The sequence below is a fragment of the Chaetomium globosum genome, genomic scaffold, assembly GCF_000143365.1.
Source record: "Chaetomium globosum CBS 148.51 scaffold_1 genomic scaffold, whole genome shotgun sequence".
Classification (NCBI taxonomy): Eukaryota; Fungi; Ascomycota; class Sordariomycetes; order Sordariales; family Chaetomiaceae; genus Chaetomium; species Chaetomium globosum.
Genome location: NT_165976.1, coordinates 1,175,405 through 1,194,277, shown reverse-complemented (window position 1 = coordinate 1,194,277; position 18,873 = coordinate 1,175,405). Strand labels below are relative to the sequence as shown.

General features: G+C 56.0%; 7 protein-coding genes across 7 annotated transcripts; 4 read left to right on the top strand and 3 right to left on the bottom strand.

Moving 5' to 3' along the window:
* Positions 1-658: 658 nt before the first annotated feature.
* Positions 659-4,191, bottom strand: CHGG_00391 (uncharacterized protein; the record flags this gene model as incomplete). The annotated part of the gene is made up of 5 exons (XM_001219611.1): positions 659-866; positions 923-3,426; positions 3,493-3,668; positions 3,728-3,947; positions 4,009-4,191. The coding sequence occupies 5 exons, from the start codon at positions 4,189-4,191 to the stop codon at positions 659-661; spliced, it is 3,291 nt and encodes a 1,096-aa protein (XP_001219612.1).
* Positions 4,192-5,745: 1,554 nt separating this feature from the next.
* Positions 5,746-7,717, top strand: CHGG_00390 (uncharacterized protein; the record flags this gene model as incomplete). Its single annotated transcript, XM_001219610.1, has 4 exons — positions 5,746-6,123; positions 6,196-6,662; positions 6,717-7,424; positions 7,666-7,717. The coding sequence occupies 4 exons, from the start codon at positions 5,746-5,748 to the stop codon at positions 7,715-7,717; spliced, it is 1,605 nt and encodes a 534-aa protein (XP_001219611.1).
* Positions 7,718-8,345: 628 nt separating this feature from the next.
* Positions 8,346-10,543, bottom strand: CHGG_00389 (uncharacterized protein; the record flags this gene model as incomplete). Its single annotated transcript, XM_001219609.1, has 3 exons — positions 8,346-9,353; positions 10,060-10,241; positions 10,303-10,543. 3 exons carry the CDS (start codon positions 10,541-10,543, stop codon positions 8,346-8,348), a joined length of 1,431 nt encoding a protein of 476 aa, XP_001219610.1.
* Positions 10,544-11,746: 1,203 nt separating this feature from the next.
* CHGG_00388 (uncharacterized protein) lies at positions 11,747-13,190 on the top strand (the record flags this gene model as incomplete). The annotated part of the gene is made up of 5 exons (XM_001219608.1): positions 11,747-11,861; positions 11,945-12,051; positions 12,110-12,282; positions 12,395-12,929; positions 12,999-13,190. The coding sequence occupies 5 exons, from the start codon at positions 11,747-11,749 to the stop codon at positions 13,188-13,190; spliced, it is 1,122 nt and encodes a 373-aa protein (XP_001219609.1).
* Positions 13,191-14,053: 863 nt separating this feature from the next.
* CHGG_00387 (uncharacterized protein) lies at positions 14,054-16,007 on the top strand (the record flags this gene model as incomplete). The annotated part of the gene is made up of 10 exons (XM_001219607.1): positions 14,054-14,128; positions 14,188-14,206; positions 14,260-14,317; positions 14,370-14,568; positions 14,638-14,669; positions 14,722-14,910; positions 14,983-15,086; positions 15,145-15,173; positions 15,242-15,512; positions 15,640-16,007. The coding sequence occupies 10 exons, from the start codon at positions 14,054-14,056 to the stop codon at positions 16,005-16,007; spliced, it is 1,344 nt and encodes a 447-aa protein (XP_001219608.1).
* A 304-nt stretch (positions 16,008-16,311) lies between these two features.
* Positions 16,312-17,415, bottom strand: CHGG_00386 (uncharacterized protein; the record flags this gene model as incomplete). The annotated part of the gene is made up of 3 exons (XM_001219606.1): positions 16,312-16,644; positions 16,701-16,924; positions 17,070-17,415. 3 exons carry the CDS (start codon positions 17,413-17,415, stop codon positions 16,312-16,314), a joined length of 903 nt encoding a protein of 300 aa, XP_001219607.1.
* Positions 17,416-18,366: 951 nt separating this feature from the next.
* Positions 18,367-18,738, top strand: CHGG_00385 (uncharacterized protein; the record flags this gene model as incomplete). Its single annotated transcript, XM_001219605.1, has 1 exon — positions 18,367-18,738. One exon carries the CDS (start codon positions 18,367-18,369, stop codon positions 18,736-18,738), a length of 372 nt encoding a protein of 123 aa, XP_001219606.1.
* Positions 18,739-18,873: the final 135 nt, after the last annotated feature.

Genomic DNA, 18,873 nt, shown 5'->3' with positions numbered 1-18,873 from the left:
GATACTGTGTGCTAGTTAGTTGTCTTTTTCGTCTCGGGGGAACAAAGAGACAGCAGAAATCAAGGTGCAGGTACTTGCGAGCCTTTTCGATTTATATGTATAACTATACGTATTCACACGAAACAAACTTCTATTTTGACTAATTGTACAGAAACACAATAGACGCTCTCCCATCATCACCATACCTCCGACTCTCCGATTGACCGCCGTTGATGAGCTGACGCAAAGTACCAAATATGGCCCTGCTTTCTTTCTCCTGCTAGCTACAGACATGGATGGGGACAATCTGGAAGGCTTTCTTAAACCCTGAGCATGGCCAGAGGTTTTGCCCTTGGCCGTTGGCTTGTCGCAGCACACTTTTTTTCGGCTTTCTCATCTTTCTTAGTTTCTTACTCTGCAAAACTAATAAGGGCAATCCCACTGAATACGCGGCATTACCGAGTCTGTTGCTTCCTTCCACCAGACATCAGATGGTATCGTTCCACCTCCCACATCCTGGACCCCCTGCTCGTCCAGGCAGTGGCCGCACGAGTTAACTACCAAACAGACCGCCAACCGTCGCCAAGTACGCTTGCCGCTTTGCCAGCTGTGCGGTTTTCCATATCCTAAGGTTCACCCATTCTGGCCGGCGCTCACACAGTCTTCCGCGGTGTCGGTCCTAGACGAAGTACGCCCGGATGACATTTTGAGCCTCGGGCGAGAATTGCTGCAGCAGCGGTGAGACGTCTGTGCCCGTTCCTTCCACAAGAAGCTTAGTTCCTGCCACAACACGGGCAGCATTTTGTCCACTGAGGGCCTCGGCCTCCAGAGCCTGCGCAACAAACACAAATATCCGCGGTGCTTGTGACATGACTGCTGGGTGTTGCCTGGAAACAGTTAGCTGGCCCAAGAACACCCAAGAGTGAAATGGGGTAAGACTTACTTGCTGATGAGCTCCGTGAGGTAGAGATAGGCATACGGTGCCGCCTCCTCATCGTTGGTGATTGGTAGCGTATTAAGCCACTCGGCCACAACCTGGTCGGGCTGCGGGACGGCCGAGGCATTGAAGTGGAGGATTTTCGCAATGGCAGCGCACGCATTCTCTGTCGCATACACGTTGTCCTCATCGCGCGCATCCGGAACACGCATGACCTCGAATAGGTAAGGAACAGCCCCGCCCAAGAATGCCGACCACGCATCTCCGCCGTGGCGTGCTGCCACACCGATTCCGTACGCAGCAGCCTGACGGATGGCCGGTGACGGGTCTTGGCAACCTTGGACCAAGGGTTGGGTGATGTAATTTGCATACTGGCTGCTCTGCACGCCGCAGTACTCGAGAACATCATCCATGATGCACAGTCCCCACTGCCGCTGGGTCGGATCGTTGGACTTGAGGAACCCCTGGTAGGTCGATAGCAGGTGCTCCCAGTGGCGCAGGAAGTTAGCGCCATGATACTTGAATACGCAGTGGAACGCCTTGTTCATGTCGGAAAGTAGAGTCTGGTCATCCTCGATGGCCATAAGAAGCTCTTCTTGCTCGTCTTCGGCATCCTCAGCTGCCACACCATGCCGTTCCTCCTCGCGCTTCGCGACACGGTCTTTATAATCCTCGAGTGTGGAGTTGACCCCCTCGATGAAGCGAGCGAGGTGCCCGTCGTTGAGGCACGGCCTACCGATAACCTCAACCGATTCGTAGAAGCACTGGTACATCTCGGCAAGGGTATCAATGGCCGGTTCGGCTGAGAGCACTTCGAGGAGTTTGTCGACCGTTTTTCCCCAGAGGCTTGCGAGCTGCTCTGATTGGGGCCCGTATGCCTTTTTGACACAGCTGAGGAGTTGGGGCACGAGCTTAGCGGACACGAACCGGACGGGGTCATGGAAGAAGAAGGCGAGGCTGGGTAGGGCGATCTTCTCCATAATCTCCTCCGCATGCGGCGCAAAGTCTTCCTCGAGCACCTGGGCGTACACCACTAGCAGCTCAATGGCCATGTGCTTGTCGTCCATCACGCTCGTCTTGATGCCAATAGTCTTGCCACGGATTGGCACCAAATCCCAACCCTCTTCTTGCTGGAACTTCTCGATCTGCTCGTCATCGTCGAGAAGTTGAATGTCGGCCTTAGCGCTCGCCAACTCCAGGAGCGGTGGCATGACCTTCGACAGGTAGGGAAGGAAAGCCTTGCCCATGACGCGGCACATTCTGCCCCAGCAGTGCATCAAATATTGAGCCTGCGGGTCATCCGGATCTTGGACAGTATCTTGGATGCTCCCTAGCAGCTGGACTAACATGGCGGCGTCGGTAGAGAGCTGCTGAGCGCCAACCGCGAGGGCAATCAAAGTCGCGCATTCCATCGCTTTCGCCCGGAGTAACCGGTACTCCTTGTCATTCTCCCGCCTAAGGACGCCCACGAGGATGGGCATCAGGGTCTCGTAATACCGAGAGAACGCTTGCTCTGCCGCATCAGCGATGGTGGCAATTGTGGACAAGGCTTGCTCTTGGACGTATCGCTTTTCGTTTTGGAGAAGCTGGTAGAGAGCAGTCAGCAACCCGTCGAGGTATGGCTCAAGCACGCTCTTCTCGGCCTCTTCACAGAAGTTGACCAGGGCGGCAGCCGCGTGAGACTTGACACGGGCTTCCGGGGAATCGAGAACCGGAACAATGGCGGAGAGAACAGTATCATAATACTCCTTCTGCATCGTGGGCGCAAAGTCGGTGCTCATCTGGCCCAGCGCATTGCAGCCAGCCCATCGGACACGGGGATGGGGGTCCTTCAACGAAGGAACGACCAGCTCGAGGACCTGCTTGAGTTCGCCAATCATTTGGTCTCGGCACCCCTCAGAGATAGCGGATATCGCCATGAGAGCGGCATGGCGGTCCCTCCATGCAGGAGACGACAACATTCGGGGGAGCCAGTTGAAGGTCGGTTGCAGGACGACTAGGCCGCCGAGCTTGTTGGCGAGGCGATCCATGCAATGCTCACCAGCAACATGGTTTTGGTCGCTCTCGGGGTCATCGAGGTCGTCTGCCGCAAGCCACTCGGCGGCATCGTCGTCGTCCTCGCCTAGGTCGGTCATCAGGCTGAGGCACTGCGTGATCATGTCGTTGGTGTAGTTGGGATCCTTCTTGCACATCGACGGCGCATAGTCAGCGAATGTGGCCATGAGCTCCAAGGCGTTCTGGCGACAGAGGTCGTTGAGCTCCTTGTCCTGGATCACCGAAATGCTGAACTGCACCAGGACATTGAAGATTTGCTTGAACATTCGGGGCGCCCCCTCGGCAAGGTCAATAAGAGCGACCAGAGCCTTACTCAGATCTTCGGAGTCTTGAGAGTCCTTGATGGGAGGGAGAATGTTGAGTACTTCGGGGAGAAGGACGTGGTACTTCGTCTGGTTCTTCTTGTTTAGGCTGCGGAAGAAAGCGGCGAAAGCTTCCATTGCAGCGAGGCGGACCTAACTGGGGTCAGCATCCATTCAATAGCGCTCGCACACTCATTCTCGGGAGAGCCATCAGCATACCGCCACTGAGTCATCTTTGAAGGCCTGGGCAAATGCCTCGGCTACCGCCTCTTCGTGCTGCTTCTCGATGATACCTGGGGTTGTTGTGAAGACACGGAAGGCAGTCTCTCGCTTGCCGGCATCGGGGGCTTGACTAAGCGTGAAGAGAACCTGGAGCAGCTCTGGCCACGAGTCGCCTGCGACATGGTCAGCGTTTAGGGCTCTTAGGTCGTCGAGGAGCAGCTGGTGGACGTACTGTTGTCGTAGTACTGCCTCGCGAGCTCGGCCACGGCATCGCTGATTTTATTTCGGACAGCCTTGTCAGTCTCCGTCACCAGGGTTTCCAACAGTTTTCCCCGGATAGCCGTGCCGTGCTCCTTTTCAAGCGATATAAACATGTCGACATTTTCTGAGTTGCCGATCTTTCGGGTCTTGGAGGCTATCCGGCGAAAGATGACTGCTGCGAAGGACCGTAGCTGGCGAGCGAAGGGTTAGTATTCCTGTCTGCGCTGGGCTGGGCGGGGTTGAGCGACGTACGGATGTGCTGGTGGAGGTCCCAATCTGTTCGGCAAGACCCATCAACAACCATTCAGGCCTTTGGCTAGTCCACTGATTTTGCAGCACATCCTCGGCCTGCGAGCGGATATTGTTGTCGGCCGACTGGAGCTGCTGGAGCAGCTGAGCCAGCTGGGCGTTGACCTCAGCCGGCAAGACCGACATGCTGACCAGATGTTGTTATCGAAAAAGTTACTCGAGGACGTGAAATGTATTCGAGATGTATGGTCGCCGGGGGGCGACGAGGTAATGTAAACTGGAGGGATGCCGTCAAGGTTTACAGCCTGTGGAACGGCTTGTCAGCCCTTGCTACCCGAGCCAGATGGGAGCCAGTTCGGGCAGCAGCGGTGGGTGGCGCGAGCAATAATTCGATGAACTCACGTCGGGAAACTGCAATGGTATCTCGAGGCGTGGTTTAGAAGCCAGATAACGCGTCGATTGCTGAGGGGCGCGAGAAAAAAAATTACCGGTGGGCGGCGTGTTGAGAAACGGGACGAGTCGCAGGAGGGGGACCATTTGGCGTGTGGAAGGAGGGGAGCGAAAATGGCCATTCTTATCATTTGATTGGTTTGGTCACCTGGTGGGGGAGGGGCAGGTCTTCAAATACCGTGCGAATAAGGTACAGCCATGTTCACACATTTCTGCGCCGGAACGACCCGAGGGTCTCAGCCTTGACTACCTCTACATCTACCCGATGTTCCAGAGATTCTAGATAATCTTGAAATTTGATAGACCGGGTTCCACTAGAAACCGAGAGATGGCAAGCAGGCAGACTTCACTACTTTAGACGCTGTTCGAAAGATGCATGGTCAACATCCGAACGTTCGTGTTGGATGACTCTCCACAGTGTATGAGACCAATTGCTACTGGATGATAGCTGCCAGTCAACAAAAGGAGATGCTAAACAAACATTCTTTTCTGACTTGGGGACAAAACCAACGCCGATGTTTGGTCCATCCAACATGCATTTTGCTTTGTTTTGATAACTGGTGTTGAATTAGAATGGTCACCTGCACTCAAGCTAGATACACTTTCTCCTTTAGAATTCTCACTGGCAGGCCCCCTCACCTTTCGTTGGCATGTTGCTTGGTTGGGTTCGACTGTTTATCTTCCCGCTCCAACAACTACAGAAGACTAACCTCGTCAATGGGAGAAATGAGGCTGTCGCCAATCAAGTTGGATGTTGTGTCTCGCGCTGTCAACAAGAAGGTACCTGACAGGAAAAGAGTCGGAAAGTGGGGTGGAACCCTGTCGATCAGTGGCCGGTCTTGCTGGCGTGGGGAGCGTGGCTCCTCAAACAGACCTTGGACGCGGTACACGATCCGGAACATGACCCGGGCATCTTCGAAATGGCATGTGGGTTGAATCCATAGGCTGTTGTACCAAAACGCCAAACCATCGTCCGATGTGAGATTCCCACGCGCCATCACCTGATGAAACTGCTCTGGCCTGAGCATCTGCGTCTCAACGAGTTTCGACATGGCCTGAGAACCCCGCATTATTTAGTAGAGTGATTAGCTCCGTCATTGCTCATCCCTGTCACCTAACGAGAGCATCAACGGTGTAGACGGACTCTCGCCTTGTTTTTTCTTCGATCCCAGTTACCCATCGAAGAGGCACCGATTTTCTAGTAGGCCATCACCTAGGAGTTTAACCTAGGCGAAGTCAATCAATTAGTTAACTCCACCTAATCGCGGCGGTTGTCTACGTTGCATTACCATGGACACCAACACAGTTACCAAAGGCGCGGGGAACGCAACAGCGAGCAATTCATCCAGCTCGCTGGGTGTGGCGGTCTCGCCGCCCATGGAAAGGAACAATTCCCAATCCAGTATTCACAAGCCCAGTCACATTGCTGCCCATCGACAAAGCTTCGCCGAGAACCAGAGACACCCCCCGCCGTCACCGCGCAACCATCGCCACCCGTCCCTGACGCAGCAGGCGCTTCTAGAGCTCATGAATCACCCCCCAACAAACAGACACCCGAATCCTCGCTATGCTGGGAGGGACTGGCGAGATATCACTGTCGGAGAGCTTGCGGTGCCCGAGGACGTGAGGTGGGCTGACCTAGACCTCAGCGTTCAGGATGCTACCATGGTGCGCTCTCAGCAACAACCCTTATATCTTGCCCGATACGCCTAGTAGCTGACTGTCGAACTTTGTTGTTAGCTGCTCCTCAAGCAAAACCCGACTAATGTTGTCCTGGTGCGTGAGACGCCCTCGTCCCAGGAAGTCGTCACGACATTCGACTACTCCGACCTGAATGCATACTTGCTGGTGGTTGTCGGCCTCGCGAACCCCGACGAGGAAAACGTCACTTTGTACAACGACATCTCGAGGAAGGCCCAGGCGCAAGAAGACATACCCCTGCGAGAGATTCAGTCGCTTTCGCGGAAAGAGGAGTTGGTGGCAGTATCAGCAGATGATTACTTGGACAGGGCGATGGAAGCGTTTGGTAGTGGGATTCACCGGATCCTAATCACCAGCCAGGCTGGGGAAGTGATTGGTGTTCTCAGCCAGCTACGCCTCGTCGAATTCTTCTGGAACGAAGCGGTCAACTTCCCCGCAATTGAGCGGTTATATGGGAGTCTCCTCCGGGACCTTCAGATCGGTACACAGCAGATCATTGCCATCAAGTGCGTAGCAACTCTTGATCTGAAATTGGCCCACGGCTAACACCTATTTTACAGCCTCGATCGTCCTTTAACCGACGCTCTCTTACTGATGCACAACGAGGGGCTGACATCGGTGGCTGTGGTCGACCAAGGCCTGAATGTGGTCGGTAACATCTCATCCGTCGACGTCAGGCTTCTCACAAACGCAGCCAGCCTGCCGCTTCTCAAGAGCTCATGCATGAATTTCATCAGTGTGATTCTCTCAGAGCGCGGCATGGAACACGGCCGCGACTCGTTCCCCGTGTTCCACGTCAACCCGTACTCGACCCTCGGCCACACCGTCGCCAAACTCGTCGCCACCAAGTCTCACCGCATGTGGGTTGTCGAGTCCGCCTCACCATCACCAAGCGCCCCTGCAACGCCGCTGCTCCAACCGAGCCAGCCGGCCGGGGCCCCGTTTGCGCCGACCACCGGCGTGGACGGGCCCACCCCGTCAGGCAACGTGGTCATGCCGCCATCGCCAGCCAATGCCCCGGCACCACCCTCTCCGCTCCCCAACCAGACCTTCACAACGACCGTCATACCCAGCGGGCTGCCCGGCGCGCGGCTGTCCGGCCGGCTGACGGGTGTCGTGTCCATGACGGACATCTTGAATCTCTTCGCCAAGTCGAGCGGCCTCCGTCCGTCAGATCCATCGGAACAGCGGGCGAGGAGGCGCCGGAGCTCGAGTTCGTCGGTGCGGCCAAGCCTAGACAGCGCGAGGGCCAGCATCGACTTTAGGAGGTGAGTGTGGGTGGTGGTGCTAGGACCAAGCGGGAGTACTGTGGGCAGGGGAAACTGCGGATTTTCTTTTATTTTAGTTTCATCCGTCTTGCATTTAGCGGCCAGGGGGCTTCGGTAGCGTTGCCCCAGTCAGGATGGAATGATGGCCAAGGGATAACTAGCGGGTTGATCTAGATTGCTAGGCGAACATATCTGGCGAGTTCGAGAGACCAGGTTTGGTTGCTGGGACTTTAACAAATAGCAAGAGCGCCGCATATGGATGGCAATACACAAGCAACTACGAATACAACTAGTTCATTAAAGGATGCGGTTATAGGCTATGCATTAGTTATTATATCCCGGATTAGCGCTCCGCGATATACGAACTGTGATGAATGCCCAACAACCACCCTCAGGGAGGCACTCATCAACCTACTACCGAACAGCACAAGACTAAAGAGTTTAAACAGTTTGCAATATTTGTATTGCTGGGGTTGACATTCCCCTATTTACATTAATTTGTCTCGTCCAAGCTGCAAGTGAGATGCCGTACATGCAACCACAACCCAGCCTCCAAAATCTGGGATATCCCGACCCATAGTCAAAGCCCCCGTTTTCAGTCCCTAATCCCTAACCAGATGCTCGTGTCCTTCCACCTATTGTGCCCCCTAACAATAGGCGTATAAATACATTACAAAAATACACAGACTCACTCACAATAGTCATACACTCGTAAACATACAGCTCACCATCGTTCTTCGCTCCTCCACCCGATCCGCCCTCCCCTCCATGCCGCAGCAGAGCAGACATCACTTATAGCATGCCAAAGGCCAACCCCAGCGCCGCCCCGAGAACGAAGACCAGGCTTGTCGGCGGGTCTGCCAGCAAGGCCGGGGGCAACAACAAGTCGGGAGGTCGTCCAACGCGATGGGGCGCAGACGTCTAATCCACGCCCGATTCCGAGTCCGACTCCTTCCCGTGCTTCCCGCGCAATCTCCCAACAGCCTTTTGCTCCACCACCACGCCAGCCTTGCCTGAAACAACGCCCCTATTTTTCCTCCCGGGCGACACCACGACCAACCTATCCAGCGGCCCAACCGCCTCATCCTCATGAGAATCCTCATCATCACTATCCGGAAACGCACCTACCATCTTAGCCTTCCCCGGCCCCGTCCGCCCCCTCAACCAGAAATCATCCCCATCTCCATCCCCGCCGCTACCATTCCACCCCCGACCCCGCGCACCCAGCCCACTATCACCACCACCACCACCACCACCACCACCACCACGCCCATGATCCTCATCATCATCACTCCAATCCCACGCGACACTAACCCGCTCGCCGCCCTCCCCCAGCCCAAACACCAACCCTCTCCATTCCCCCGCCATAATCCGCGCCGCGACCTTCAGCATCAGGCTGATGAGGTAGGACGGCGGCGAGAAGAGGATGGCGCACGTCTTGTGCAGGACGGTCATGGGCAGGCGGCGGACGGCGGCCAGCGCGTTCTGCATCACGGGCGTGGACGCCGCGGGCACGGACACGGGGACGGGCATGGCGGCGGCGGCGGCGGCGCGTGGCGGGGGTTGCCGTCGGGTCGTGAGCAGGTTGGCGGCGGGTGGGAGCGGGGAGAGGGCGCGGTGCGGGGAGGAGGGGGAGGAGAAAGGGGAGGAGAAGGAGGAGGTTGTTGTTGCGCGGCGGATGGGGGGGCGGCGGCCGCGTGAGGAGGGGGATGAGGGGGAGGGGGTGGTTGGTACCGGGGTGGAGGAAGCGGTTTTGAAAGGGGTTTCGGGACCCGAGGTGGTTGGAGTGGCTACTGCTGGCTGGGTGGTGCCAGCGGGCTGCTGTTGAGCACTGGTCGTAGGGCAGTCTGGCTCGTGAATGGGGGTCGCTGTTGTTGTGGCACTAGGTTCAGACGTAGGGAGGGAGTCGGTTGTGGCGGCACCCCAGATCTGGGAGGTTTTGGAAAGTTACAGGTTGGCCCAGTGTGTCTTGTGTGGTGTTGGCTCCTCTTGGCACATGTGGTGTCTGGAATTGCTGGGATGAGCTCCGCGGCGATCCGGGTGTTGATAGGGGAGGGGATGGCGGGAGGGGAGTGGGAAGCCATGACTCTCGGCCGCGGATTGACTCTAGGGACTCTGTAGGCGAGGTGAACCGGGGCGCCTCAGCGGCCCGATCGGTCGGAGGAGCTGCCTCCCTGATTTTTGGAAGAGCGCCGCCCATAAAAAGGGGGCGTTGTGGAGGTACCGCTGAAACGCTTCGAGGTCTCTCAACGCGCGGCGGAAACAAGCTAGATGAAGAACCGTCATTGCCTTGTCCATCCCAAGCGTGGCGGCTTTCTGCTGTCATGGATTCCCATTTGGGCAGAAGCAACGACTTTGCGTGTTCATTCAATGCCCTCCTCGTTTCGAACACCGTCCTAAGATCTCCCACGCATATCGACCCTCTCGGCGTTCCCTCGTGTAAGCGGGCGATCTCGGGCGTGATGGACGTCATGGGTAACGATGCGCTGGACCTCCGGGTAGGATCCCAGGGTAGAATTCTTGTCTCCGGACGTTCTGGGAGCTCGACGGTAAAAGGTCGGTTAAACGGACATTCGGTCTTTTCGAATTGCAAGATAGCATCGAAGACCTCTCGTAGTTGCTGTGCCCAGCGCACCTCCTCGTCATCTCCGATTGGGACCTCTATCCGCCAGTACTGGGGCCGCCGTATCTGCAGGATAAACTTGCTCGATTCTTCGTCGACGCACCACACCTGGCTCTTCGGGAGTATCGGTTGAAGCGCGGAACCGCAGCTGAGGAAGGCCACCGAGCCAGGGGCGCGGTATATTCTAAAGGGGCCTATTGTGGGAAAAAGTTAGCGCCTGAGCTTGATCGGCGCGCGTCATTCGCCAGAACATACCGACTGCGAGCGTCCGCTCCAGTTGCGAAGACCAGGGCAACGACCCTGGCTCAATATCTGGTCCAGCACGGCCTGCGGTAAAAGCAATGATCTTGACGTTTGGGTGATCATATAGCGTGTCGACTAACTCGCCGGAGGATTGCGGAGGTACGGCGGGCTGCGGGGCCGAAGGGGGCGCCGGGGCCGTAAAGACACGGCGCGGGGCCACAAATCCGGAGCTTCGTGGTCTGGCAGACTCCATTTTTTAGGATTTATTCTGGGTTGTGGTGAAGCATTGCTGATGGAGACGGAGGCGCAATCGCGGGGAAGGTCGATAAAGTGATCCGCGGAGGGGCAAGATCAGGGACAAAGGCGGCTGCAACAATGCGGTTCGGCAGGTGTGGCCGATGTCTGGGCCGTCCGTCTCAGCGTGGCACGATGCGCGAGCCGATCAGCGGATTCGCGGGTCAAATGCACCAGGTCGGGACAGTATGGTCTGAGTTTACCGGAAGGAAGGGGATTCAAGAGGAACAACCGCTAGTGTTCAACAAAAAACGAGAGGTTTGCGACGAGGTTGGTGAGATGTCCCACGTCGGATGAGAGAAACCAGGTGCTCGCGTTCAACGTTGAAATCCTCGACCCTGCGCTGTTCGCGAAGTGGCCCTCGCCCTGGCTTGCTGCACAAGCGCGCATCCCACTTCCAGCGGTAGGAATGCCCCACCGTGATCTGCGAACGCTTTCACGAGGTTCCATTGGCGCTCATTCTCCCTGGGCACGAGACCATGTTCAGGGTCAAGACCACCATTCATCTTCATGGCTGCCGTTTGTCATGGACAGCTTCCCGGATAGCTACATCCATATTGTAGGAAACGGTGTCGGGGATTCATTTTATTTTTCAGCTTCGAGTCTATCGTTATGCAGGCCGCCATTAATAGGATACACTCTGCGATGCAACGAGTAGGATTTGTTTGAGGCCCTGGGTTGCCGCGTGGCTCCCTGGGTGTTTCTGCAAGGCATCTCCAACCATGTCCATCCTTGCCGTTTGTTGGATGGGATGAATTCTTGACGTCCGCCATGACGTTGCTAAGTCAACGAAAAAGTCAATGAACAGAACCTCAAAAATGGCAGCATACAGAGTCCGTCGACTTCTCATTATAGAAGTCGTTATACATATTCCCTTTTGGCATGGTGTATTCCATCGGCAGGCGGCTGAAACTTGACACTTCTCTGGAACAGGATGGAGGCAGGTCAAGCTAGCCAGGTACAGTCTCTTCAGGTGGATCCATGCCAAGTCCGCTTGCTATTCTTCGGGCTAGCGCCAGCGACAGGGGCATTTCTTGACATCATCGGTCTGTTGTCAGACCCGAGATTGAATCCACCCAAGCTTTGAAGCTCTCAACCCCCAAGCATCCGAGCACCGCCCAACAGGCCATATTCTTGACACAACCGTCGAGACACTGGCAAAATGTCGTCCGATACCCGGCTACCCCTTGACAAGGACAAGTTAAAAAAGAAGTTTGATGTGTCCAATTTCAGCATCAATGCCATCATCCGGGGCATGCAGCTGACGCTGGTCGGCGGTGAGAACCCAGCTCAATTCATCCATCGACTTACTGTGTAGGGTCGAGCTATCTTGGATATTTTGGCGCTAACACAGTGGCAGCTCACCGAGCCCTCCAAAGTCGCCGGATGTTTACCTCGAAGCACTACAAGCAAGCCGCCATCGCCGTTGCTGTGGGCATTGCCATCCGCCTTCTGATTGCCCTCCCCGTTTGTGCTTCCTCGCCGAACTCGTTGTCCCATCCTTGCCACTGATCCTCAAGTCTAGATATTTGGCATCAAAGTGCTATTATGGTTCCTGTCTCTCGTCTTCCCCCTCGACCGGGTATCCTGGGACGACTCGCTTGTCAACGGCCTCAGCTTCATCGAAGAACATGTCCTCCAAGCCCCGCTATTCTTCATGAGCCTGATGCGCTACATCACACCAACACTCGATGAGCTGTAAATCCCCCCCCTACCCTCCCTTTTGCCCACCCCTATCCCCACCCCTTCCATCGCCGCCAACTAACCAACCCAACCTCCCCCTACCACTCAGGTTCATGACTGCCCTCAGCGAGATCGACGTGGCGTACGTGCGGAAACACCAGGGCGACGGAGCCCAGTCGTCGCTGCGGGCCACGTACTCCTTGAATTTACGCAAGTACCGGGTGACGGACGGGCGCACCAACTCGACAAGCGCGGCCGAGTCGGCCACGCTGTTCCTGTACCGCTTCGCACGCCGCAGCGCCCTGTCGCTGGCCGTCTTCGCCGCCTCCTACATCCCCTACGTCGGCCGCCTCGTGCTGCCCGCGGCGAGTTTTTGGACCTTTAATAAGGCCGTGGGGCTGGGGCCGGCCAGCGTGATTTTTGGGGGTGGTCTGTTTTTGCCGAGGCGGTATTTGGTGATTTTCTTGCAGAGTTATTTTGGGTCGAGGAGCCTGATGCGGGAGCTGCTGGAGCCGTATTTTGCGAGGATCAAATTTACGCCCAAGGAGAAGAGGAAGTGGTTCCGGAGCCGGGAGGGGGTGCTGTTTGGGTTTGGGATCGCGTTTTTTGTGCTGCTGCGGGTGCCTCTGTTGGGGGTACTTATTTATGGCATTGCCGAAGCGGTGAGTTCTTCTCCTTTCGTTTTCTTTTTGTGGGTGAATGGGGCATCTATGCTGACTACCTATCAACAGAGTACCGCGTATCTCATCACCAAAGTGACCGACCCGCCGCCGTCGCCAGATTTTAGCGAAGGGTTCGCCCAGAGCCAGACCGAGTGGAGGAACAAGCACAAGTTTCTCAGTCTCTCTCTCCTCGACATGCTACACGACAAGCCGCCGCCGTATGCAGAGGTTGATCCGCACCCTATGGCTGCTCCGCAGTAGAAGACTGGAGCTCAAGTTATGGTTTCCGGGCGGGCGTACCGGCATGTAGAGAGCAAGGTATGATTGAGAAAGGCGTTCAGAAGTAGCCTTCGAGAAATTTCTGCATCCGGATAGTAAAGACGTTGGGAAACCGGTTAATCCCGATGCTTACAAGGCCCGTTCCGCGGGCGCCGCCCTTTTGTGTTACCTAACCTTCATCTCCGATTATTCCCCCCGGAGATCGCAAGACGCAGAAACTCAATTATGACCACCAACGAACACGCATCTCCGGCCGGCCCATGGCTGGGTGTTCTGGGCGCTCTTATCAGTTCCCGCTCCGGGGCCCGTTCCAGCGGAGATGCTCTTTGTGGGGGGCGCACGCCAACCCAACCAGGCCCCCCTGTTCCGTCTTATCATTGGGCCCTGTGATAAGCGTGCGCTCGTGGTGGCGTGTAAGCCGGCAGCCCCCCTGAGAGCGCACAGCAGCATCTCCGACTGATTAGATGGCGGGCGCACTTCTTGACTTGTCGATTACGTCTTGATTCGACCGATTGGGCTGCAAACATGCATGCTGTGTTTCCTCCCCGGCGGCGGGCCGGGGATGCGGGGTACGCCGGTTGGTCTCGGTTTTGGTTGCAGGGAAGGGATCGTCCAGGTTGTGTGGTGTGGGAGTATCGATCAGATCGGATGGCAAGGTGGAACACCGTTGATGACGAGTGCCTATAAGAGAGGGTGGTCCCCAGGTGGTGTAAAGATTGGTGTTGGAAGTCTAGACCTCGAAGTTGTAGGTATAAAGTAATGTATTGTAGCGGCTATTGAGTCTTCTTCGGTTCACACTCATACAACCACACACTCACACATACACACGAGACACACGAGACACAATGGGCAAGACTGGGATCCGGACTGTTTGCAAGGTCGATTTTGACAGACCTGCTTCCGAGCAGCCGTATCTTCATGTGAGTAGACTGCTCTCTTATGAGACTCGATGGCACCGGGCTAATTGTTGTTTTATTAGAACAGATGGCATCCAGATAGTGCGTATCATTCACATTGGTAACTGCTACTCGTGACAACTAACTCCCAATAGTTCCCTTTGCTGGCAGTATCAGGGACGGCGAGACAGTCAAGATCGAATGTCTCGATTGGTATGCCTACCCACTCATGGACATTTTGATTGGCTTCGTTGACGATAGATAGGACTGGTGGGCAGATCAAGAACAATGACTCGGCAGACGATGTCAAAAACGTCGACCTCACCAGAGTCCACTATCTTTCCGGGCCATTTGAGATCGAGAATGCGGAGCCGGGAGATCTGCTCCTTGTCGAGATTATGGACGTTCAGCCATTTCAAGACCAGCCCTGGGGATTTACGGGGATATTCGATCGACGCAATGGGGTATGTTCTCCCCTGCCGAGGATCGTACTTCCTGGATGGTATCGGGGTGTGTGCTAACTGCGAATCCAGGGTGGGTTTCTGGACGAGATATATCCTTCAGCGTATGTTTCTTATTCCAGGATTGACCTTCTTTGTGTGCTGACCCCTCCGCAGCGCCAAGGCAATTTGGGACTTTGAGGGCATCTATTGCACGAGCCGACACATCCCCCACGTCAAGTTTGCCGGGCTCATCCACCCGGGCATTCTCGGGTGTGCCCCATCCGCCGAGGTGCTCGAAAGGTGGAACACACGCGAGGCTGCGCTTATTGCGGCCAACAGGCTAGACCGTGAGGTGGCCTTGCCGTGGGTTCCCCTGATGCCGCTTGCTTGGGGTTAGAACCGCTGACTGATGGTATCTTTGTTGGGACTTCACAGACCACAACCTCTCAGTGTTCACGCAGGTAGCGCAGATAATGGCCTGAAGCAGAAGGTCGGCCGTGAAGGCGCGAGAACCATACCCGGGCGTCCAGAGCATGGAGGTGAGTACCGTCCTCCCATCACCTCGAACGCTGATGCTGATGGGCACCCCCTTTCCAGGAAACTGCGACATCAAAAACCTCTCCCGGGTACGCTTCACTCCCCACCACCGAATTTTACCACTCAACCTCCCCTAATTCATACTTGTTACATGCAGGGCTCAAAAGTGTACCTTCCCGTTCACGTCCCCGGTGCCAAGTTCTCCGTCGGCGACTTGCACTTCTCACAAGGTGATGGCGAGATCTCCTTCTGCGGCGCCATCGAGATGGCCGGCGTCATCACCATCAACTTCAGCGTCATCAAAAAGGGCGTGACCAATCTCGGCCTCAAGAGTCCCATCTACATCCCCGGCCCCGTCGAGCCGCAGTTCGGTCCCGTGCGGTACATCTACTTCGAAGGCTTCAGCGTAGACGAAAGCGGACGACAGCGTATGTTCTTTTTGTTCCTCACCCTCCCCCAAATATACCCTCCGCCAAACACGCCCTCCCCCACTCCCCACCCCAAACAACCCAAACCAGCCGACCCCCACAACTAACACCCGCCCCCCTCCCCCAGATTACATGGACGTAACGGTCGCCTACCGACAAACCACGCTCCGCTGCATCGAATACCTGCGCCGCTTCGGCTACTCGGACTACCAGATCTATCTGCTGCTGTCGTGCGCGCCCGTGCAGGGCCACGTGGCCGGCATCGTCGACATCCCCAACGCCTGCACCACCCTCGGCCTGCCCATGGACATCTTCGACTTTGACATCTCGCCGTCAGCCGCCGCTGCTGTCGGAGCTGGGCGCGGCCGCCGCCCCGCGCTGAATATGGGTCGCTGCGCGTTTGAGACGGGGAGGACGTCTGGGGAGGTGAGGGTGGGTGGAGGTGGTGCGGGTGGTGGGCAGGTTAGTTTTGGCGGGGGGTTGACGTATCGATGAGGGAGGGAGGGTTGTTGGGTTTCTTGGACTTCCAGTTTCGAGTAGTGTTGTTGTTGTTGTTGTTGTTGTTGTTGTTGGGTGTTGGTGGTGTAAATTGCTTGCTGTAGTGGTGATACGGCGGCTGCTAATGTAACAAGACGAGTCGGTTTGGGTAGGTTAACATGGGTTCAGGAATTTCATGCCATGGTCACATCCTATGGATTTTTGAGTTCAAGGTTTGGGAATATCGCAATCAAATTGTCCTGAGCGCTATGCATTGTGAACCCGTCATTACTTAGTCATGGTACACTCTCCATCCCCCCCATCAGTCGGTGATTTGCATCTCACCGAACTGACTATGCCCCGTCTCTCTCTCATGCTTGACAGCGTCCTTTGTCCCCTGGCCGATCCAGCTGCACGCCCCGCACTTGATGACGAAATCGGTTGTGTCGGTGTAATAGTGCATGTTCTGCAGCCGCTGCGCCAGCTGGCGCGCCTTGTCGAGGACCTCCTCGTCGTCGGTCGACCACCGTGTCACGTCCACCTCGACTGGATAGCTCAGATCCATACAAAATGCTATTCTGTCGTAGTGGATGCCTGAGTACATGATGATGACTCGGTTGGCTTTGCCTTCGCCAAAGCGGTCCACGCGGAGGGACTGACGGAGGTATTAGTATGTGGAGTCCGGGTTTGCCTAGGAGGGAGGGGGCATACCTTGACGTCAACGGAGCTGATTTCCACGTTGTAGATGTCGGAGAGGATGGAAAGTTCGATAGCACCACCCCAGGTGTCCATTTGCCGCATTCTTGAAATGTAACGTTCGGGCTTCTCGCCGAGGATGGCCTCATGGTACTCGTTGGGGTGGCTGATGATGTAATCGGCCACCTGGTCTCGGAGGGTCTTGGAGGGGTTCTCTAGGCCGAGTGCGCCGCCGAATGCTGTGACTGCGGAGAGTATTAATGCCTGCCGGGAGTTGCAGATAAGAAAATAACCTACACATGCAGCTATTGTCGTCTGGCATGACACGGAGCACTACGGGTTATGTTAGCTGCGACTCCCCCGCCCATCGTAAGCAAGCCTTACCGATGTGCCCGCCTCTCTCCGGCCACTCGAGCGACGTCTCGTCTGGCTCTATCCCTTTCGGCGTAAACGGTTTCGGCTCGGGTTTGGTGGATACAGGCACTGGCGGTGCCGTGTCGGTAGGGGCGACAACGATCGTCTCACCCCTGAGCTTCAGGTCTTGTATGCTCGTGTCCCGCAATGTCGGGCTGATGTCAAGAGCCCTTAACGGGTAGCCATATTTAAGGGTGAAGTTGCTAATCTCCGTCTTGGCTTTGATGAGTTCAACCAGCTCCCTCAAGGTAGCATCGTCATCGATTTGGATCCGTGATTGCCCGTTTGGCGAGCGAAGACTGATTTGGATGAGCATCTTGGCTCACTGAATCTGGTAGGAAAACGAAGCCGACGATTCAGATAGAGGGTTGGGATGATATGATCCTTGGAATAACGCTTGGCAAAACGAAGTAAATAAGGGGGAGAGTGTCTGGAGATAGATCTACCAGGACGCAGTGATGAAGTGCGACGAAGCTGGAAGATAATGCAGCTAACGTCAACCAATAGCTACCTGGGTACCGAGCAAACCATCAGCCAAAGCGCTTTATTTGTGCATTTCCTGGCTGTGGGTTTAGCCAACAGTCCAATGTATGACAAAGGATGACCAACCTCAAGCATCAACTATGACTCCCCGTGACAACTTGTGTGTACCAGGCTTGTGGCCAGGAAGCAAGATCTCTGGTGTTGTCCGACTGTAATTGCTGACTTAGCAGACGCAGCCCAACAACGCCCTGTTTCATGTGCCGGACGAAATCCTCCGAGATTCCGTTAACGTTCCAAAACCGTTGCAAAGGCCAGAAAGACCAGACGAGCTCACAGAGCGCAAAAGCCCGGATTGAGCGACTTTAAGTCTCCAAAAGGAAAAAAGAGAAGAAAAAGAAGAGACAACACAAGGGGGTCGCCGTCCACGCCTAAAGTTCGCTAGTCACCGATCTCATCACTGATCTAGCTCTTGATGAAAGCTTTATGTTTTGGGAGAGGAGGGGTCAAAAGATGGGACCTCTGTTACTACGTAGTGTCCGTTTTAAGAAAACGGTGCACCCGCCACAACCCCAGCTTCCCCACCACAGAACGCATCCAAATACCCTAACCCTCCCTCCCGAACAACCCGAACCACCTCCCTCCCATCAAACACAAACCCATACCGATAAAACAGCCCCACCATCCTCACCACCTCAATTCCCTGCATCACCTCCTCCCCCACCCCCGTCTCCTCCCGAAACACCCGCCAAAACCCCTCCCGCAGCGCCGCTTCCCGCTCAAAATAATGCCACCCCTCCCCATCCATATACCCCAGCACGTTCTCCAGCCCGTACAGCGCGAGCCCGAACGGAAGGACCCGCGCCTCGGCCCAGTCCACGACGCCTGTCAGCCGGCCCGTGGCGGGGTCGATCAGGAGATTCATCTCGCAGAGGTCGCCGTGCGTGAGGGCGAGGGGGAGGGAGGTGAAGACGGTGGGGAGGTGGTGGAGGAGGGTGGTGAGCTGGGGGGTGAATCGCGAGGGGAGGGTGGTGGAGAGCGTGGTGAGGGCTTGGGTGAACTCGGCGAGGAGAGGTGGGGTGGTCGTTGGGGTTGGGGAGGGTGGTTGTTGGGCGCTGTTCCAGGATTGGGCGAAGAACCTGTTGGGGGGATGGGTTAGGATGGAGAAGATTGCTGCGGCGTCCTGGGCGGCTTACATGGCGAGATCATGGACTGTTCTCTGCTGGCAAGTGACTGAGTCGGGGTCCCGGGACCAGGATGTATGGCGTTCTGGGGAGCTTATTCATTTCGTAGA